A 23,808-nucleotide genomic window follows, 5' to 3' on the forward strand; every position below is an offset into this window, starting at 1 on the left:
TTTTTCTTAATGAATTAAAGCTCTCTATTTGGGTCTTGCCTTCTGTTGCTGTATCATATTTAAGTAAAGCAGGCACTAGGTGGGTCTACAGTTGGAGTTTGTGTTTAAATTAATTTAATTAATTAGAAGTATTGAAAGTGGGCATTGGTTCATTCATTACAGACAGATAAGGAATGCTTTTAAAATGAATATATTCCAAAATCTTTATTTTTAAATTACAAACATATACATTATTTTCACATAGTAATACTAAGTTTATATTTCTCCATTTGAATCTCAGCTGGAGCAACAAGAGATTCTAGAGTGTTCTTCATGGGCTTAAGCACTCAGGGGTGAACAAATTACTTCAGGTTTTGCTCCAGATCGCTAACCAATATCTCCTAATGTTAACACATAATTGTGGAATTGGATGAATTTAGCTGTGATCATTCCCAGAACTAAACTGCTTTTCATTAGATAAAAGATTCAGAGGAAACATAATCCAGGATATGAAAATACATTTACATTATACATTGCACTCTAAGTAGATTATTTGACAAATTGGACCATTGGCATTGAATCAAAAAGACTTGAGCATAAAAATGAACAAGCCTTAGTCAAGACTTGAAATTATATGGATCTCCACGCAACAAAGTGATGGATATGTGAAGTAAACTTCATCTTCCAAAATTCATTGTTCGAGGTGCAGTTCTGGGGTCTTTGCCGCTTTCTCAGTTACAAAACTATTTCCGTTCATAATCTTAATTAATCTCAATCCCAAATTGATAAAGATCATTCAATGATGTATTATAGGTTCTAGTTAATCAGCCTCATAAACATCTAGTTAAAATAGCATTGAGATATGAGAATAAATAGAGATTAAGGTAATTCAGTTACATGCAAAATATATGGTTGCTGAGCTGAGGAACAGTGCTGCCAAAAGGCGGCAATTGGTCATGGATAATTACTGTCGCAGCAATACATAGCCAGTCAGGAGTTTTCTTTCCTTTATTTTTCATGACGGAGAAAATTTGTATTTTTCTCTAGATGAGATGAGATGACATGGGCAGAGTCACTGATAAAAGTGGATTTCACACGGTCCGTCGCAGGAGTATGCTTGATGGACCAAATAGTCATTGTTTTACTTAACATTTTATGTTTTGTGACTACTGACTGCAATATGTAGACACACATGAAGAACTACCGCTTTGTTTACACACTAACCATGGAACCTTGCTCATCTTCAATACATTAGGGGCCGAAATTGCCCCTTTTTAAAGGCCCGTTACCAGAGGCGATAATTGGACGGGAAGGCCTTTCCGATCGGGGAGAGGTGGATGGTGCGACCCATCCAGGATTGACCCCGGGCCGGGGGCGGCAGAAACAGGTTTCCGCCGCATCCAGTGTTTCCGCCCCACTCGGCTCTCAAACCCGTTGTTGGTAGCGCGCCGACCCCTTACCGACCGATGGCAACCCCTTACCAACCAGCGGCGACCCCTTTTCCACACCATGGGGGAAATTGCCCCGCAGGAACGCAGCCGCTGCCGGTCGGTGCCCCCGAATCTGCAGTTGGCCCGACAATGGCGGCTACTGGTCTGGCCGGGCCACTAAAGGCGTTGCTACGAGTCAGCGCATGCTCTGATGACATCACCTGCCTTCTGCCCCATTCCCGACACTCTTCCGCCCCCAACACCGCCCCATTCATTTTTGCAGTCAAAAGTGTCCAATTTCCCTCTATTCCATGCCCCATCTGCACTGGCCGTACTACGGCATTTAATTCAAATTATCCGTCCCAAACGGGGCAAAGGGCAATTTGGGCCCCTAGAAGTTAGGGGAGTTTAAACTAGAGCAGAGGAAAGTTTGTTTTTCCTAGTTTACACTCATATCGTTATGAAAGTTGGACAGTAGATATTCTAGACTAGAAATCTTGCATACAAGTCACCTCCAAGACAGGCTTCAATGTCACTTAAAATGATTAATAAAAGCAAGGTAAATTTAAATATATTGTGGCGGTTCACAGGAGCCATCTTACAGGAGTGTTATAAGAAAGATGTTACCAGAGATGCATTGCTTTTTGAGCCTAATATTTCAGATATATTTTGTCTCTAAACATTCAAGTTGGACTCAGGTTTGAAATGCTGATGAGAGAAAGAGTTGTACTGGTGTGGAGTATAAACTTAAAATTGGCCTCTTTCTGTGCTGTATATTCTATGGAATTTTATGATCCACTAAGATTTAAGATGAACAAAAGATGAAGTTGTACTGTACTTACTGAGCTGTCAATCCCCAATGTCAGTAGCATGATGAAGAACATGATTGCCCAAAATGTTGACCCTGGGAGGGTTGAGATTGCTTCAGGATAGATAACAAACACTAAACCCGGACCTGAAAACAGAGGAGCACACAGTGAATTAGTTGTTAAAGTTACATTGAGAATACACAAACACGTCATCTTCCAACAACAAAATGTCACACAATTTTAAAATAGAACGGGCCGATATTTTCATAATTTCTGCTTTATTAGCCTTGTTCCTGTAAACAAATACAATTTGTGGGATTAAAGATCGGGCAGCCACCTGACTGCTTTGGAATGGGACAATCTGGCTTCTGAGTGGCTGTCTGGAAATTTCTCAAATGTAAAGCCTGACAGCAACATTCTGTGATTTTAAAAATAGAAGTCCATTTTTTTTTTCCACGATTGTGAAAACATTAGTTATTAAGGTGGTTAAGGTTTTCAATTAATTTTCATCGGTCTCAAAGCAAACATCAAAACTTGACCCATGTTTCCATCCTCTGCTCAGTCTTTATCCTGCTCCCAGTCCAGTTACTGACTTGCCAAAAGGTGGCAATCCAAACTGAAGCTGGAAATGTAAGATTCTAGCAAGTTTTACAACAAAGATGATTGAGGAAAGTTCTGAAGTACAATCTAAAAAGAAAGAAATAATCTGTGAAATTATTTTTCAAAATTGTTCCAAAGTCTTTGTTAAACAATTGTCACAATCTCATATTTCTGTTGCCCACACCATCATCAGAGGTTCCCCAAAGATTCATCCTTGCCCAACTCCTCTTTCGTATTGACATGCTGCCCCATAGCAACATCATCTAGAGGCAAGGGTGCCAGCCTTCATATGTATGCCCAGATGTACACGGATGACAGCACTTCTCTCAACTCCTGCACTGCTTCTGTTTTGTCAGACGGCAAGCGCCTCTACCGCCAAGTATGCGACCTCCCGCCCGCTGCCACCCAGATTGGCGGCGTACGTCTTCCAATTGCCGCCCACCGACCTTCGCGGGACCTTCATGAATATCCCACCCAAAGTACCATCCGGTACCTCGGTGGTCATCGGTGGCACTTTGGGTGGGCAGAGGCCTTGCTGAAAATCGGCCCCCAAGTCTAGAGCACTCGCCTTCAGCCAGTCACAAACTCTGTAACCGAGCCACCATCTCACACTAAACCAGACTGTTTGAAACCTTGGTGGCCTATTCAACCCCGAGCTGTATTTCCAATCCCACATCCATCATAAAGACTATTTACTTCCATCTCTAACAGCCTGGCTCTATCCCTGCCTCAACCCATCTGCCGCTCACCATGCTTTTACATGCAGACTTAACTATTCCAATGCTCTCCTGTCCAGCTTCCCATCCTCCATTTTCCGTAAACTTCAGCTTATCCAAAACTCTGCTGCCCGTATCCAAGTCCCATTCCTCTGACTCTGGTCTCGTGCATTCCCACACCTCTCGCTCCATTATTGATTGTGCTTTCAGCCTAGCTCTGAAATTCTCTCCCTAAAGCCCTCCCCATCTTTAGGATGCTCCTTAAAACCTATCTTTCATCAAGCTTTGAGCCACCCTTCTAAAATCTCCTCCTTTAGTCCACCATCCATTTTTTGGGTTACATCTCTGAAGGACCTTGGGCATTGTCCTACATTAACGGTGCTATATAAATAGAAAATGTACTGCTAATAAAAGTAGTCATCTAATATTTAATTAGCCAGCCATACTTTTACAGATGGTTCTGGTTTTCAAACTAAAATGTAGTTTTCTGTTCAACTAAAATCACAAATTAGATGTAAAGTTGATCAGAAGAGTTTTCTGTCGAACAGTATTTACTTTTTCAGTGCATAGTTTGCCAATTCATATTATTTAAAAATCCAAAGAAGAGTTCCTAAGATAAAGAGATTACTAATGTTGAATGAGGCATGAATACACATTCAACAGGTACAGAGCAAGGCTGAGCTTTATTTCACTGAAATATTTGCACCAGATTTCCATCTTTTCTCCTAAACTGTTAAAGAGACTAGCTGTCAACAACTTCTGTGACAGATCTTAGTCGCTCAAAGTGATTTTATTTGCTTAAACAGGATGGTGAGATCAAAAACTGAGAAAGCATCAGCAGCTATTGTGAAGCAGAGGATGGTTAATGTTATGGCTTGATTGCCTAATCTGCCACTTTTAAATGAACAGATTGCTCCCATTTACACAGTAAACCAATTACCAAGGGTCCGAGCCTCAGTTATTGTCATTCCAGGAGTCTGGTAAATGATTTTTGATGTGAACTTAGAATCTTTTGGGGAAACTGAAGAGAATTTGAAATTATAACTGTCTTATCAAAGCCCAGACTGCATTGCTTTAGTTTATTTTATCAAGCAATCTGAGCATTTTACCTGGTCTTTTACCACTGCGAGGAGAGAGGGTAGTTTTGTGAGCTGAGGCTCACACTGTGGAATCTCACTAGACAGAAGCATGGGTCAGAGCACAGTTGCTTTAGAGTTATTGTCCTATCACAACCTGGGCTCACATTTCGCAAGTTTCACTTGGGAAGCATAGTCCCAATGAAATTACGATGGGTATTATTTTCACAGTGTTTACGCCACATTTTCCCTGGGTTTCTGCTGCTCTTCCACTCAGGTTACAGCGGACTTGGCACTGATTAAGGTTTTTATTTCAAATTTCCAGTATTCACAGTTTTCTTTTTTCTCTGGTCAGTGGTTCATCTTTATTCAGCTATGAACTCACCTGTTATATGCAATAGAACTTCATTCCAAACCACCTACATATTATATTAAAAATCTTACCCCTGTGCTCACTCCTATTTATAAACCCTACTTTCCGTTGCCATATTTTGTGTGTCAACTTTTCCTATTATAAATTCTTATACTCCACATTTTTCCTTCAATTTTCTTCTGTCAACTTTCACTGTCACAATTTGTTGACTAAGCAATCAAATCATTCAAAATTAATTTTCAATTTTTGCTCCATCACTTCAGCTCAAAATAAGATTTTAAGCAAAATTCAAGAAAATATTTCACAATAACATGACAAAATCTATTTGTTAGTTATTCAAAATTATTTGAAAAAATAAAGCTGGAAGACACATTTGAAAAATGCTATGTAAGTCAGATTTATGTGGAAATTTTCATCCTCATTTTCAGGTAGTAACAGGGTGGTAGCAAATTGAAAATGGCAATGCACCACTTACCACCCCATTCCCGACCCTGTGCGATTTTGAATTGAGCTGGAAAGCAGGCAAGTAGCGCTCCCATCCGGAACATGGCAGAAGTCTACTTAAATATGCAAATTGTGATCCTACACCAGTTGTAGATTTTCTGGTTCGAATGGGCGGAGTGTGCATTAATTAAATATTGGGATGAAGCTCAAAAGCATCTGACTACAAGTTATTCTTGAGCGACAGTGATCCACATTTACAATAGTTTGTGCAGTTTTAGACATCTGGGGCGTAATTTTCAAATTATTCATTTCTATGATGTAGGAGCAGAAGCATATCCCTACAAGCACACCTTTTTATTCTGAAAATATCCAGACAAGACCAAGGAAACTTCTTACGAAGTAGTTTCATTTTGCAAAATGTGTAATCTTTTCCACAGCTACTTCCATTGAACTCCTGAAATAGGCCCCGTGTACATTTACAGGAGTGACAAGTATGCACATTTTACCCTTCTACAGTTTTCCTGAGAAATTGGTGTCGACTTTGGGACTGTGTCTCACTGGATTAAAACACTGACCATAATGTAGGTGACCTTCCTGACATCCACAGTTCACTATTCACGTTAGCTGCTTTTCCTCTTATTAGTTTTTGCATGACTGGACAAAGTAGTAATTTTTTGGAAACACATCATAAGTTACATTCTAACCTTTATCACCATTTAAAGAAAGAAAAATCCATGTTCTGAGCCTCAGAGCAACTTGTCTTTTCTGTGGTCTGTTCTCAAACAATAGGACATTAAGTTGAAAATGTACATTTAATTCTATATAAAGTGCTTACCATCTGTTGCCACTTCGGAAATATCAACGCCATGCTTAAATGCCATATATCCCAACACAGAGAAAATTGCAAATCCCGAGAAGAAGCTTGTTACACAGTTGATGGAGCTGGTCAGAATAGCATCTCTGGACAACAAAAAAAAAAATCACATTTTAATATGAAACTCTATGGAGACTTCTTGTTAAAAATTTTCAGATATTTATCCCTTAAAAATAAAATGAAGGAGATTCACTCTTAATTAGTCTGAATGGTCAACTGCTTCCCCCCACTCCAAACATTTGATATATCATCGTGAAGCAGAAGGGTGGAATAGCTAACTAGAAAGTAGGAAAGTATGTACCACCTACATCTATAATATATTAAGTCTTAGGACTGAGCACACTTCGACAATTTTAACCATTATAAATTTTTTTGTCCACAATTATCAAGCTAAACTGCCTTGTAAACTTGTCAAATTATAATTCATTCGCCCACCAGTGGTGGCACTGCAGCACCTTCATTGGCAGGAGGAGGCAATTACAACATAATGACGTTTATGTAGGCAGTTTCTATTATAAATGTAGGAATAGGAATTTATAATGGAAATGTAAAAATAAGGACAGAATGGGGACAGGATCACATCTGCATGCCCTCTAACCACACTTCACCTGAAGCCAACACTTGGGGGTCTGAATTTCAATTTAGAAATTATAGAAACCGAGCAATTTTCCTTTCGATTGCAATCAATTGAAATGAAGATGAGGTGATTTCTATAATGGGTGGCCAATCCACAATACCAGTTTTACGCCCAAGTGTCAAGTTGAAAATCTATCCTTGGTCTTTTTGTGCAATGTCCTGGCTTATCAACTTATATTACATTTGCCAAGCAGGTTGTGACCACCTTATTTTAGCATTGCCATTGGTGTGACACAAGTCATATCTGTAATACATTCTACTACCACTAGATAGAGCTTCATATGGTCCATAAGTTGCAGATTCTCATACCTATGTCTACAGCATCACTAACAAGTTTGCTTGCATGTGGGAAAAACCACAGGGGCTCCACTAGTATTCAAGATATATTAACAATCTTGTGGATGCATTGGTGATCATTTTCCAACAGTCTATCGAATCTGGATCAGTTTCTATGGACTGGAGGATAGCTAATGTAACACCACTGTTGAAGAAAGGAGGGAGAGAGAAAACGGGTAATTATAATTCAGGGGAGGATTATAATGTTTAGGCACCAGTTTCATCCTCCCTGGGGTTATTGTGAAGGCCCTGTGCATAATGAACGCTCCAATGAGCAGAAAGTGGACAACAACGTTGACCGGACTACATTTCCCCCTCCCTTGCACATAGCACAAAAGTGAGGCATTCACTGACAAAAGTGTAGCCGCCCCCCCTCATTAAGTATAAAATCAGGGCCTTCACAATAACCCCAGTGAGGGTAAAACTGGTGCCTAAATGTTATAATCCTCCTCTGAACTCATTTGGAAAATGGGTCTGGTGGGGACTGAGGCTGGCAGGAAAGCTTAGCTCTCTCTGCCCTGAATTAAAAATCCAGGCCCAGTGGAGGTGAGGAGGCTTCCCCAACTACCACCTACTCTCCCGCTGAAGTCATTGTCTTGCTTTTGCTCTCACCGTCTCTATTTCCCTCCCAATTCCCTCTCTCCTCACTTTACACCTCTTCCCCCTTGTCACTATACCCATTCCTCCTTCCTCCCCTCCCCTATCGTCTTCCCCATCCTTCTTCCTATCCCATCATCCTGTCCCTCTTCCCCATCCCCTCCCCCTTATTACTTTTTGCCTTTCCCTCCTCTCCCAGTCTCATCTTTTTCATCGTCTACTTATCTCACCCTCCCCAACTGTCGGTCTCACCTTCTCCCCCTCCCTTCCTCTCCCCACCTTATCCACTCCTGACCTTCCTTCCCCTAATCCAGTCCTCTTCCAAAATTCATCCTCCCTCCATCCCCCTCTGTGGCAGGGTCCAATTTTTCTCGCACTTTATAATCCTTCTTGACCTGAATACAGCACTTTGCCTTGACGTCCGATGTGCAACACCTTGGGAGATCAACTAGTTTAGAATAAAACTGTACACTGTCCAATTATCATGCTGTAATGACACCATCCCACCAGTGGAGCTACGGCATTGCTACTAATGGCAGGAGAGTGTCATTGCAATGTGACAACATTTACATAAAGTGTTTCCATTATAAACTGGACATTGCTATATTTCCAATGAAAATTCCTATGAGAACATCATACATGATTTTAAAATGGTGACTGATTTACATCGGTTTGTCCTGGGTCTCTCACCTGCTTCACCTAAAGACAACACTTGAGGATTCAATTCGGAGGTGTGGGGCGGTGAGGGGGGGGGGGGGTGTGTGCGCGTGTGGAGGGGAGGGGGTGGGGGTGCCAGTAAGGATTCTCCTGATCATCTATTATTTACATCAGTTCTCTGAGATTTTCGCGGGTCCTCTGCTGAAGTTAGTGTACGACTGGGAGAAACCCTGACAGAAATGAATGGCATTGGTTTTCACTCCCCTCCTATAGTGCCGTTGGAAATCAGTTAGTATTTTAAACATTATTAGTGATCAATTTTATAGAAAGCAGTTTCTAACATTATGCAGATAAAATTTCACAAAATCTGCTCAAGGTTACTACTGTCTTCTAGACCCACCTAACCATGTCACACCAATGATCCTCTTTAATTACACTTAGCACAATCATTGCAACCATTTTATTTCAGAGGATAGTTCTAAACAATGAAGAAGTTAATGATAATCTCATCATTTATAACCCTTAAAAGTTAAATGTGTTAAAACAGACTTGTTAAATTCAATAATGAACTAGCAGTAATTTCTCCCATCTACTGCCCTCATTACTTACTATTTAAAAATGTTTTTAAAAAATCAACAAACTGAGAAAAGTGCAGCCAATTGCAGTTACCTCAGATCATTTGATTTCCAAGGAGAGCATCAATAAAAAGATTGAGTGAAATAATGCAAGACAAGAGGAAAGATTCAATCACCTTTTACTGTTCCATTTCTAAACTTGTTAACAACTAGAAATTATGAAGTAAAAATGGCCAAACTTGAGTTGTTCTACAAAACTAACCATTGCAAGACTAGGACTGTTTACTGCTTCATTGATTTAAAGTTACATTTTTGCCGATAACTCTGGAAATCTCCAACTGGATTTTGCTAGTATAATTACTTTAAACTTCCTAAATAAAGAGGAATCTTTCAGATTATGTTTATTTAATAGTCATGCTTGACTTTCAGGCAGGAATGTACAAATAAAGGATATGGCGTTACATTTGTTAAACTTTACTTTAGACTCACACTTTGATCAGATGATTCAATTAAGCCATAAACAGATTTCATAATACACATACCACCATCCAAGGTAGCCATGAAGGCCAAAGTCGACAAAAGTGACTGCACTTCAAAAAGTACTTCATTGGTTGAAAAAGCTCGAGACATCCGGTGGTCATGAAAGGCACAATATAAATGCAAGTCCATATAAATTCACTTTTATTATTAAATGTATTTGCTGTAGGTTCATGAACCTACAGCAAATACATTTAATAATAATTTAATAATGAACCAAATCATTTATTAGAAATGTAGTTAAAACAACAAAAGTGGATGTTTCTATTCACAATACAGTATATTCACTCAGTTATTTGAGTGATGGTCGAGCGATTAAAATCAGGGATGCTCAAGAGGTCATAATTAGAGGAGCACATAGATCGGCGGGTGTTGTTGGGCTGGAGGAGATTATAGAGATAGGGAGGGATGAGACCATGGAGGGATTTGTAAACAAGGATAAGAATTTTAAAATCGAAGCGTTGCTTAACTGGGAGCCAATGTCGGTCAGTGAGGGGCGAGGGTGAGCGGGACTTGGTGCGAGTTAGGTCGCATGCTGCCGAGTTTTGGAAGATCTCATGGTTACGTCGGGTAGAAAGTGGGAGATCAGCCAGGAATGTGTTAGAATAGTTACATCTATGAGGTAACAAAGGCATAGATGGGGGTTTCAGCAGAAGATAAACTGAGGCAGGGCCAGAGATGGGCAATGTTATTGTAGTGGAAATAGACGGTCTTAGTTATGGTGTGGTGTGCATCGGTAGCTCATTTCAGGGTCAAATATAATACCAAGTTTGTGAACATTCTGGTTCAGTCTCAGACAGATGCTAGGGAGAGGGATGGACTCAGTGACTAGGGAACAGAGTTTATGGCAGGGACCAAAGACAATCGTTTCGGTCTTCAAAATATTTAATTGGAGAAAATTTCTGCTCATCCTGTACTGGATGTCGGACAAGCACTGACTATTTAGGGACAGTGTAGGGTCGAAAGAAGTGGTGGTGAGGTAGAGCTGGGTGTCGTCAGTGTACACGTGGAAAATGTCGCCGAAGGGCAGCCAGCAGATGAGAAATAGGAGGGGATCAAGGATAGATCCTTGGGGAACCCAGAGGTAACATTGTGGGATAAACTGAATATCTAAGACAAATTCATTTCAATATAAATAACTGTGAGGTGGTGCATTTTTGTTGGAGAAATAAGGAGGCCACATACTCCTTGGAAAATATCAGTCTTAATGGGGTAGAGGTGCAAAAGGATCTAGGAGTCCAAATTCACAAATCATTAAAAGTAGCAACACAGGTTAACAAAGCCATAAAATGTGCAAACAAAGCACTGGGTTTCATTTCTAGAGGAATAGAATTCAAAAGTGGAGAAGTTGTGTTAACCTTATATAGAACCTTGGTTAGACCACACTTGGAATACTGTGCACAGTACTGGAAAAATTGCACAACAGGCTTACAAGAATGATACTAGAACTGAGAAACTACAACTATCAGGAAAGACTGAGAGGTGACCTGATAGAGGTCTTGAAAATTATGAAGGAGTTAATAGGGTTGACATAGAGAAGGTATTTCCACTTGTGGGGGCAGTCCATAAGTTTGAAAGGAATATGCTGATAGGGTGAGATGAAATAATGTAGAATGAGGCCCATGTGGAGCATAAACCTGTTTGGCCAACTGGCATACTTCTGAGCTGCAAAATCTATGTAATTCTATACAAGACAATGAATATAGATGTGCAAAGATGCAGATATATTTAATAAATGTAAAACACGTGATACTACTGGGATTTCAGAAACCACAAGGTATGGACATGTACAACACAAGATGAAACTTGATGAGAAGTTAATGAGAACAACTATTCTCGTGCGAGAGAGGGGAAGGGGTAGCATGGACCTACTGGTGCGAGAATGGGATTTAAAGAGACACTATCATGGATTCTCCTAGGGATTGGTAGCACTGGGGTAAAACAGGTGAAATGCAGTGTTGCTTTGATGTAAACAAACTTGTTCGGTCCATGTTATAGGTATGTATGATGGAATGATCCAAATGTTCTTAATTGCCAGGATAAGCATCATTGTTCTGTTATCTGTTGGTTGATCTGTACATTTGAATCTAATATCATTAAGACAGATTCAAGATATAGCTCCAGCATACAGCTGATACTATCAAGTAGTTTGCCAAAAAACACATTACAACCTACTTTTAAATTTAAAAAAACAGCACCCATTAGATATCAGGGTAACTTCTGTATATATGTTCATTAAAAGATCACAGTGGAAACAAAAGAAAATAGAGATGCGTTGAATTCAATTTGCAAATTTGTTGTAAAGGGCCACAATATACTGCTTAAATGGTACCTGTTACCTTTCAAACCTCGGACACAAAGGCGTGATATACTCTTGATGCACTCTTACTTTCAGGATCTTCCATAAATTGAATTAAATGCAATGATTGAAGCCTGGGTAGCAATTTTGGCAATGATTTCCAAAGTGTAGCAATGAAACGGGAAGGGGAATGAGTACTGATACTTGCCACGGACATTGCTCCCCTCACCAACAGTGACAGCCACAGATCCTGTGCCAGACCCAATAATTTGACTTCTACTGTCTGGATCATTAACAAATCAAAGTTAACAAGTAAGTTTTTAAACAACAGACAAGGCTGAAGTATAACTAGTCAAAAAGTATTCAAGTTTTTGACCTAAAACTACATTAGTATGATTCAATCATTGTTAAGTGAACTAGAATACCACAACAGTCACCATAACAAATTCTGTGACCATAGTTTAAGGATGATCAACAATACAACTTTTGAAGGAGGGTTAACAGGTACATATTAATATGATCATACATATGAATACATATAAATAGAAACATATGTACTGAAAGAGGAATTAAACCTGACCGGCCCATTATGTTAATGTTGTATTGGTTTTAAAATATATACACATCCTTTTACAACGTAATGATCTCTTTCCAACATTCACTATGTTTTCTTTACTCTTGCAATAATTCATGCGTTTATATTTTCAGTTTAGTGAACTGAATAATAGAGATTTCACAATTCTTCAAAAATGAATAACGTGCATGATTTAACAATTAAACAATTAAAGTGGAAAGAAAAACAAACTTTGGACATATCAGCATGTGTCCACAGATCTGGTATTCATTTAGCTTTCAACCCTTGACTGTGTGGTTAGTGTGTCTTAAATTCAGATTTTGAAAGTGAAAAATTATGACAGAACTGAACAAATAAAAAATGTACCTGTGCACATATAAAGCAAAGAATGGAAGCTTTACCCATGATACAAGAATTTGCTGTGGTCTGTCGTTTATTTTTGCACAAATTTTGAGAGCCTTACCGATAGCAATTGTTATCAAATTTGTTATAACTAGCAAATGCAATTATAACTCCAAAACCAGCTCCAAGGGAATAAAAGATCTGAGTTGCTGCATCGATCCAAACCTACAGAAAGAGAGAGAGGAATGTATTCATCATCCATCAGACATAGACAATATTTCAGCAGAGAGCTACTACTGCAGGGATGGCAGTTCATTTTTTCATATAAATCTTTAAAAATATTGCTTCAATAAAAATTTTCCTTATTATCAATGTTCATGAATGTCATTCTGTTTGAGATGGCAAGATTTCATTGCTGATCAATAGCCATCACATATGACTTCATTTCTATTGGAAGTATAATAGAATTCTGTTAATACGTAAAACAATTACTTATATTTCATGTAGTAAAATATGTCAAGGGAGACTAGATGATGCAGTCAGTTAAAAATTGGCCTTTCACATCTGGCCCTGCATTTAAAGGTGAAGCAGAGTTAGGGGGGATGCAAAGGAGGCTAAAGTTAGAAAAGCAGAGGACGCATGCTGACATGTAGGGGGACTGAAGAGTTAAGGAAGGGCAAAGCCATCAAAGGAATTATAAACAAGGACGAAGACTAGGGATTCAATGCATTTGGTACAGGGAAATAAAGGACATAGGTGATTGGGGAGTGGAACTTAGTGCAGAATAGGACTTAGAGATTTGGACAAGTTGGAGTTTATATGATATAGTGTTATCGAGGTGACGTTGAGTTGGAGGTGGATAAAGGCGAGGGTGAGGTAAGGGTGGAAGCAGGCAGTATTGCAACAGTGGAAATCAACAGTCTTAGTGATGAATAGGATTTGAAGCTCAGCTAGAGATCAAACAGGACACCAAGGTCATAACCACTGGGCTCAGTCTGAGTGAGCAGCAGGGGAGGGAGCTGGCTAATCCAGGACTTGAGGTCTGACAAGCATTGAGAGAGCATATTGGTGGTTGTGCAGTAGAGGGTGCAGGTGTAGAAATATAGGGCTCAAAATTATCCAGGAGTTGCTCCATTTTTTTTGGAGCAACTTGATTTTTCTGGAGTATCTTAAAAATCCACATTTTGCACATTCAATTTGCACCAGTGTAAGTGAGTTAGTTACGATTGTTTTTCTCAGTTTAGTTTAGTTTTTCTCAAAAGGAGGCGTTACCAGCCACTTATGCTAGTTTTGGCCACTTAGGTTACTTTGGCCAGCTAATAGTTACTCCAAATCTACTTAGGCCAGGTATGTGGCCACTTCAGAAAACCCTTGCGGAGAGTTAAGAAATCAGCGCAGGTAGGTACATTGGAGGCCAGCAGATCTTAATGACTTGACTAAAGAATGTGAATAGGATCAAACAGCTATACAGGACATCATATGACAAACTTCGCAAAGTTAATTTACTATACAACAGAAGCATTCATGGAAGCTTAAACAACAAAAATAAAAGTAGTAAAAGATAGTTGAATTAAATTACCCTAATCTCACAACTAATTTAAACAACTATTTGTTTGCCATGATTATACTGGCCCAAAATTGAGCCCATATTATCTAAATAAATTCAACTTCAATAAATAAGATATTCTCTCAGTGTTCCTCCATCACTTATGTTCTTCTGTCACAATAGCCCTGCCTGCCCGCCCGCCCCTAGCCCGGGCCGAGTGGCCGATCGATGCGATTTTTAGATGATTAAAGCTGCAAATCAACTACCCCTACTCACAGCAAAATTTGTTGGTATCAGGTCCCACGCTGCAGCAACATACTGAGAGGCTGGGGGCGAGGAGCTACTGCGCATACACGCACACTCCACTGTGCATGTGCAGACGTCCCGGCACTATTTTCAGTGCGGGATGCTGGCTCCGCCCACAACTCGACTGGCCATGCTGCGCAAAGATCCGGGCGAGGCCGGACAACGGGCAAAGTCGGGACGTCTTTTTTTGGTGCACTTGGAAACATAGAAAAGCGGCGCAACTCGAGTGAGTGCGCCAAAAATCAGCATGGGCCAATTTTGAGCCCATAGAATTGGCTTACATAATACAGCTGGCCCCATGACTACACAATAGCACAAAATGTTCTCTATTGCAGAACTGGCTGGACTATTGCTGAATACAATGAATGCTAAACTAGAAGATTGACAAAATTTTGTTCAAATCACCACTAATTGTATTGTAAGAAGCTAAGATTATGAAAACACTACTTCATTGCATGGACGGACCAAGCCAGGTTTCTTATCCAGTCCATATTAGCCACCTGGAAACATGGGAAAAATAAATACCCAAACAGAAGCAGATCAATATCTCTCATGTGAAGTGGTACTTGGACCACTGACCCAACAGTTCAATAAAAAATGTAATGTGCCCTGGTGGGACTTACCTCAGAGTCAACCAGGTTGGTGTGGGACTGGAGACCAGGTAAGAATGGCAGGTTTCCTAACCTGAAGAATATTAGTGAACCACTTGGGTTTTTCCAACAATCTGACAGCTTCATGGTCACTTACACTGACACTAGCTTTTTATTTTCAGATTACATAAAAACTAAATTTAACTTCTCAAACTGAATGGTGGGATTTGATCTCACATCTCCAGATCATTAGTCTAGACCTCTGGATTACTAGTCCAGTATCATAACCAATACACTGCTGGACCCCAAGGTGCTCTCCGAAGGCTGCATGATTTTGTTTAATGAAGAGATCGAAAACAGACAATTTCCTTAATGCCAATGCACTGTCAAGAGGAAATGCTGCAATTGATTGAGTTTACGGTTTTTTGCTAGTCATCAGTTATGTCGCCTCCCTCCCCCTTTACTATCCAAAAATAAATGCTTTAAAATAGGGTAAGATGTTAGACTTTTGGTATAAATATTAACAGGAGTTGAGGAGACTGACCTACCTTTTAAGATGATTAATCAGACAGGTGGATTACATTAAAACTCCTGTGTACCTCGTGAAAAGTTTATATATTAAGGGTTATTTATGCAAGGCTTTTAACTGATGTAGCCATGCAAGTGTTCAAAATAAAATCATTGTGTATTAAGTGCCATATAATGACCTCCTGTCTGACTTTAATTAATCAGAGAGGCCGATTTATGTTTAAAATCATGCATATCCTAGATTACTAGAACCTCTGAAGTGCATTACCTTTACAGGCTGAGAGCATCAGAGACCCATGTTACAAAGACCAGATGCTTAAGAGCTATTACATAACATGATGTTGTCTTGTTCCCTCTTCTCTTTCATCAAAGTATCTCTTGTACAGCCAGAACCTTTCAGTAATGACATTGCCCAGATGAGGCAGTGTTCATTATGCTGCCAAGAAGCAAGCAATCAAGCAAAGGCAATCACGGCCAATCCAGTCACCCTCCTGCAGAAGAACCTCTTGGCCACCACACGATGACCATAATTGTCTGGCACGCTGCTTATCGCAGAAGAGATTGGTGCCTTCTCCCCAAGTCATGGTAAGAATTGTACTACAGGACACAGCCAGAATAAACAGTCGGGACAATGCCAAAGTTCATCAAGCCAAAGTGAGTGAAAAACATAACCGATGCAACAATAACAGACAACAATAGATAACAGCGTTACTCTGGCAAAGGCAATACTTATGTTGGTATAGCATGTTTTATAGACAGAGTCTAGCAGCCTGCCTAATTAATTTCCCCACTCATCATATACTTGAAAACAAAGTAGCCTAGAGTTTCTGCTAGTTTGTGCTGGTTTTACCAGTGCAATTTTCCTGAAATCAGCCAAACCAACGTAAAAGATTGAGGAATTCTTAGTGCCAGTTACGTCAAGGGTAAATCAAGATTCTGTGATCTTAAACGTTGGTTTAAAAACCATTGTGCTGGAAGTTGGCAATGCCCATAAAACTGACCATGCCCCAAAATCGATTTAATGAACATGGCGGGTTCCCACAGATTGTGCCTGTTTGAAGAGGAGGCTCTTCAAATTAAGCTTTTTTTTTTAAAAAAGGTGCAAAGGCACTAAGAGGCACATTTAAAAGATATTTAATTTACTAAGGTACTGACTAGAGAACATCAGTGCAACTAGTAAATGGTTCAGTATAGTTTTTTTAAAGTCATTTTCAGTGATTTAAAATCAGGTTACTTACAGGTGGTGGATTAAAGACTGCTTAAAAATTTTTGTGATGAACCCATTTTCAGCTGTGTTAATAAAACTGCACCAGGTGACCACTCAAATACATTGAGGAATATTTTTTAATGCAAACCTGATCGTGCTGGTTCATGGCGTAGACTCGATGAGCTGAATGGCCTCCTTCTGTGCTGTACTAAATGTTGGAAAAACATAAGAAACAGAAGCAGGAGTAGGCCATTTGGTCCTTCAAGCCTCCTCTGCCATTCAATAAGATCATGGGCTCAGCTCCATTTCCCTGCCCACTCCCCATAACCCTTTATTCCCTTATTGGTCAAAAATCAGTCAAAAACCTATGAGTGGAAATATAATCTCTGCATCCACCTTGCCGAACCCCCTCATTATCTTATATGTTTCGATAAGATCGCCTCTCATTCTTCTGAACTCCAATGTGTATAGGCCCAACCTGCTCAACCTTTCTTCATAAATCAACCCCTTCATCTCTGGAATCAACCTAGTGAACCTTCTCTGAACTGCGTCCAATGCATGTATATCTCTCCTTAAATAGGGAGACCAAAATTGTAGGCAGTACTCTAGGTGTGGCCTCAGCAATACCCTGTACAGTTGTAGCAGGACTTCTCTGCTTTTATACTCCATCCCCCTTGCAATAAAGGCCAACATTCCATTTGCCTTTCTAATTACTTGCTCTACATGCATTCTAACTTTCTGTGTTTCATGCACAAGGACCCCCAGGACCTTCTGTACTGCAGCATTTTGTAATTTTTCTCCATTTAAATAATAATTTGCGTTTTTATTTTTTCTGCCAAAGTGGATAACCTCTCATTTTCACATTATACTCCATCTGCCAAATGTTTACCCACTCAGCTGGTCTACATCCCTTTGTAGATTTTTAATGTCCTCCTCACAACTTGCTTTCCCACCCATCTTTGTATCATGAGCAAAGTTGTTTACATTACACTCAGTCCCTTCATCCAAATCGTTAATATGGATTATAAATAGTTGAGGCCTCAGCACCGATCCCTGTGGCACCCCACTAGTTATTGATTGCCAATTGGAAAATGACCCATTTATCCTGACTCTCTGTTTTCTGTTAGTTAGCCAATCCTCTATCCATGCTAATATATTACCCCAACCCCATGAACTTTTATCTTGTGCAGTAACCTTTTATGTGGCACCTTATAGAATGCCTTCTGGAAACCCATATACACCACACCCACTGGTTCCCCTTTATCCACCATGCTCCCCCTTTATCCACCCTGCTCGTTAAATTTGCTGGAGTTCTTTGAGAATGTGTCAAACATGATTTCCCTTTCATAAAACCATGCTGACTCTGCTTGACTAAATTATGCTTTTCCAAATGTCCTGCTACTACTACTTTAATAATGGACTTCAGCATTTTCCCAACGACTGATGTTAGGCTAACTGGTCTATAGTTTCCTGCTTTCTGTGTGTCTCCTTTTTAAATAGGGGCGTTACATTTGCGATTTTCCAATCCGCTGGGACCTCCCCAGAATCCAGGGAATTTTGGTACATTATCCATCCACTATCTCTGCAGCCACTTCTTTTAAGACCCTACGATGCAAGCCATCAGGTCCACCTTTAGTCCCTTAATTTTTTAGAGAGTACTACTTCTTTAGTGATAGTGATTATTTTAAGTTCCTCCCTCCCTATAGCCCCTTGATTATCCATTATTGGGATGCTTTAGTGCCTTCTACCATGAAGACCGATACAAAATATTTGTTCAAAGTCTCTGCCATTTCCATGTTCCCCATTAATTCCTCAGTCTCATCCTCTAAGGGACCAACATTTACTTTAGCCACTATCTTCCATTTTATACAACTGTAGAAACTCTTACTATCTGTTTTTATATTTCTTGTTAGTTTACTTTCATAATCTAGCTTCCCTCTCTATTTTTTTTTGAGTCATTCTTTGCTTGTTTTTAAAAGTTTCCCAATCCTGTGGCCTCCCACTAGTTTTGGCCACTTGGTATGCCATTGTTTTCAATTTGATACCATCATTTATTTCCTTAGTTAGCCAAGGATAGTTATCCCTTCTCTTATAGTCCTTCCTTCTCATTGGAATATATTTTTGTAGAGTTATGAAATATCTCCTTAAATGTCCACCACTGCTCATCAACCGTTCCACAATTTAATCTATTCTCTCAGTCCACTTTAGCCAACTCTGCCTTCATACCTTTGTAGTCTCCTTTATTTAAGCTGAGGACACTGGTTTGAAATCCAACTTTCTCACCCTCTAACTGAATTTGAAATTCAAACCATGCTATGATCACTCATTCCAAGAGAATCCTTTATTAGGAGATCATTTATTAATCCTGTCTCATTACACAGTACCAGATCTAAGATAGCCTGCTCACTGGTTGGTTCTGCAATATACTGTTCAAGGAAACTATCCCAGATACACTCTATGAACTCTTCCTCAAGGCTACCTTGACCAATTTGATTTGTCCAATCAATGTGAAGATTAAATTCACCCATGATTATTGCCGTACCTTTCTTACAAGCCTCCATTATTTTTTTTAATTATACCTCATCCAACAGTGTAGCTGCTGTTAGGGGGCCTATAGATTAGGCCCACCAGTGACTTCTTCCCCTTATTATAACTTATCTCCACCCAAACTAATTCTACATCTTTATCTTGAGCTAATATCATTTCTCACTACTGCACTAATTTCATTCTTTATTAACAAAGCTATCCTACCTCCTTTTCCTTTCTGTCTATCCTTCCGAATTGTCAAATACCCCTTAATATTTAGTTCCCAGTCTTGGTCACCTTGCAACCACATCTCTGTAAATTAATCAGATCATACCCATTTATATCTATTTGTGCCATCAACTCATCTATCTTGTTATGAATGCTGCATGCATTCAGATAAAGAGCTTTTAATTTTTTCTTTTTAGCATTTTTACTGAAGCTATTATCTTTGGTCCCCGTCACAAACTTTGTTCCCTGAGCACTGTTTCCATCCCTCTACTGGGTAGATGAGCCAGGCTATTTGCAACCTTGGTGTTGTTTGAGCTTTCGACCACAAATCTGCTCCATCACCAAGACTGCCTACTTCCACCTCTGACCCTACCTCAGCTCATTTGCTGCTGAAATTTTCATCTATGCTTTTGTTACCTCTAGATTTGACTATTCCAATGTTCTCCTGGCCGACCTCCCATCTTCCACCCGACATAAACTTGTACTCATCCAAAGCTCTGCTGCTTGTATCTTAACTTGCACCAAGTCCCGTTCACCCATCATCCCATGTGCTTGCTGACATACACTGGGCTCTCGGTTCCATAATGCTTGAATTTTAAAATTCTCATCTGTGTTTTCAAATCCCTACATGGCCTTGGCACACCTTATCTCTGTTAACTTCTCCAGACGTACCAGCCATAGAGCTCTCCGCACTCCTCCAATTCTGGCATCTTGCAGAGCCCCAATTTTAATCGCTCCACCATTGGCTACCTAGGCCCTAGGCTCTGGAATTCCCTCCCTAATCCTCTCCACCTCTCTCCCCTCATTTAAGATGCTCCTTAAAACCTACCTCTTTGACCAAGCTTTTGGTCATCTGTCCTAATATCGCCTTCTGTGCCTCAATCTCAAAATGTTTATTGATAATGCTCGTTAAGCACTTTGAGATGTTTTGCTATGTTAAAGGCGCTTTATAAATGCAAGTTATTGTTGTACTATTCTATGATTCTACATTTATTGTTGTGCAAATGAATTTGAACTGAAATTTGAATCACTAATTTTTGTGTGAAGTGCTTCCTGATATCACCCCTAAGCAGCCTAGCTCTAATTTTAAGCTTATGCCACATACATCAAATATAATCCACAGACAATACAAGACTTACTGAAACATATCAGCAGCAAAAGGCAGAGGATGGAGTGTCTGAGGACTATTTCTAAAGTTACATCCTTGATAATGAGCTATAATTTCTAATGTAGCAAGATAACCACAACTGTCTCCCCAAATTGCAGTGTGTACATGACAAACTAACCTACCTGTTTACAATGCTGTTTCTTCTTCAACAAGAATTAGTGCAAGCATAAATATTGCAGTTACATTAATTAATGTTCACTGATTTGCAGCATAGACAGTGCCACCAAGTCTATCTCATTTACACATATCGTCCACTTTTGTTCATCATCCTCAATAAACAGGGGGAATGTTCCAGGTGTTCAAAAACCCCCTCCTTCTGATTTTTGAATAAATGTGCCTTAGATAATTTAGTAAAATACAAAAAAAATCAAATGCTTGTCCAGATCTAGTCAGTTCCACAATTCAATCAGTGAAAATCAATGAGTTGGGCTGGAGCTTCTAAATGTTCACCAGGATACTGCCCCAGATTTTACATTAGTAACAGTAAGGCTCACCATTATTATGGACTGCAACTTCCAGAGTCCACACATACGCAGTTAAACGTGGAAATCTGAAAGTTGCTGTCCGATTTGGACTACCCCTCCACAAGCTCTTCTACGCTGGTATCTTGCTGATAAATCCATGTAGGGGCTGAAGTTGCTGTACCTAACCATTAGTTAATCACTAAACATGCCAGAAAAAGCTAGGGTTGGTGCATTCAGGAATAAGTGATTTTTTTCAATTTCATTCATAGACAGTCCCTTGGAATCGAGGAAGACTTGCTTCCACTCTTAACATGAGTTCTTAGGTAGCTGTACAGTCCAATATGAGAACCACAGTCTCTGTCACAGGTAGGACAAATTGTCGTTGAGGAAAGGGGTGGTTGGTCTGGTTTGCCGCACGCTCTTTCCGCTGCCTGCACTTGATTTCTGCACGCTCTCGGTGACGAGACTGGAGGAGCTCAGCGCCCTCTCGGATGCACTCTCCACTTAGGGCTGTCTTTGGCCAGGGACTCCCAGGTGTCAGTGGGGATGTTGCACTTTATCAGGGAGGTTTTGAAGGTGTCCTTGCAACGTTTCCGCTGTCCACCTTTGGCTCGTTTGCCATGAAGGAGATCAGAGTAGAGTGCTTGCTTTGGGAGTCTCATGTCTGGCATGTGGCCTGCCCAGCGGAGCTGATCAAGTGTGGTCAGTGCTTCAATGTTGGCCTGGTCGAGGACGCTAATATTGATGCGTCTGTTCTCCCAGGGGATTTGTAGGATCTTGCGGAGACATCGTTGGTAGTATTTCTCCAGCTACTTGGAGGTGTCTACTGTACATGGTCCATGTTTCTGAGCCATACAGGAGGGTGGGTATTACTACAGCCCTATAGACCATGACCTTGGTGACAGTTTTGAGGGCCTGGTCTTCAAACACTCTTTTCCTCAGGTGGCCGAAGGCTGCACTGGCGCACTGGAGGCGGTGTGTTGGATCTCGTCGTTAATGCCTGCTCTTGTTGATGTGATAAGTCATAACTACCTCTCTGGGCCTGAAAATTTAATTTTATAAGTGTGGAGTCTCTTTCTTTCAGAATGGAATTATTGTTGGAGATTTTTCAAAAATTTTAAAATTAAAATAGTTCAGTCTCTTATTTCTCATTCTCAATTCCATCTATCTTTCCTTCTATTTATTTCACATTCTGCACATGATTTTTACAATTATTCTAATTTATACTTCCTGGTTTGGACTCGGCACATCTCAGTGAGGATTCTTTAATGTGATTGTTTGACCAGACACACAATTGCTTGCACTGCTCACACACGTCACAGATCCCCTGCAGAGGGAGCCACACTGCAAGTGTTCTCTTGGAACCGTAAAATGGCACTCAAAAGCCCATGTAAAGTCTGTGGGCAGCGGTAAGTGTAATGAATGGCAAGCGCCATTCCTTCATTGCTGACCGCAAAATCCAGGTCATTGTAGTAAATATTAGCAAAGTTATTGATAGACTAGCAACACATAAGTGGGGCTTTGTTCTTCCAAGTTTTTTTTTCCAACAAGACTGTTTTTTTTCTCTTAATTTGTTTTATTTGAATTGTTGGATGAATGGTAGTAATGATGTTTCTAGTTATGTTAATTAGATAAGTTGTGTTAAACTTCTATAGAACCTTGGTTAGTCCACACTTGGAGTACTATGAGCAGTTTTGGCCTCCATATTATAAAAAGGATATACAGGCACTGGGGAAAGTGCGTAAAGATTTACTCGAATGATACCAGAACTGAGAGATTATATCTATCAAGGAAGATTGAACAAGCTGGGGCTTTTTTCTCTAAAAAGAGAGAAGACCAAGGGGCGACCTGATAGAAGTCTTCAAGATTATGAAAGGATTTGATAGCGTAGACGTAGAGAAGATGTTTCCACTCAAGGGCTAGGGTCCAATATAATCTAAATCTAAGAGAGTCACTAATAAATCCAATAGGTAATTCAGGAAAATTCTTCTTTATCCAGAGAGTAGTTAGAATGTGGAACTCAGTGCCACGGAGTAGTTGAGGCAAATAGCATAGATCCATTCAAGGGAAAGCTAGATAAGCACAATGAGGGAGAAAGGAACAGAAGGATATATTGATGGGGTTAGATTAGGAGGGGCGGGAGGAGGCTAGTGAGGAGCATAAACACTAGCATAGACCTGTTGGGCTAAATGGCCTGTTTCTGTGTTGCAAATACTTTGTAGTTGAACCTTGTTGTGAAATCTCCATTTGAAAAATAGACCCCTTGAAATAGCTTTCTTTGGTCTGGCTAACTCACATCCAAATAAACTCCCCCTCTCCTCCCCCCTCAACGTACTGACCAATTCCACAAGTTAATAGAGGGTGCAGGGAGCAAGTCACAAAGTAATAACA

General features: G+C 40.0%; 1 protein-coding gene across 1 annotated transcript in view; it reads right to left on the reverse strand.

Annotated features, from left to right (window-relative positions):
* The window catches only part of slc6a2 (solute carrier family 6 member 2), a 149,925-nt gene that overhangs the window by 47,826 nt on the left and 78,291 nt on the right, over positions 1-23,808 (reverse strand). Inside the window, exons 6-8 of the mRNA XM_070897988.1 lie at positions 12,976-13,079; positions 6,263-6,387; positions 2,252-2,364 (exon numbers count right to left, since the gene is read on the reverse strand). Of these exons, the coding sequence (XP_070754089.1) occupies positions 2,252-2,364; positions 6,263-6,387; positions 12,976-13,079 (342 nt within the window). The remainder of the gene's footprint in view (positions 1-2,251; positions 2,365-6,262; positions 6,388-12,975; positions 13,080-23,808) is intronic.

Source organism: Pristiophorus japonicus, chromosome 13, assembly GCF_044704955.1.
Source record: "Pristiophorus japonicus isolate sPriJap1 chromosome 13, sPriJap1.hap1, whole genome shotgun sequence".
NCBI lineage: Eukaryota > Metazoa > Chordata > Chondrichthyes > Pristiophoridae > Pristiophorus > Pristiophorus japonicus.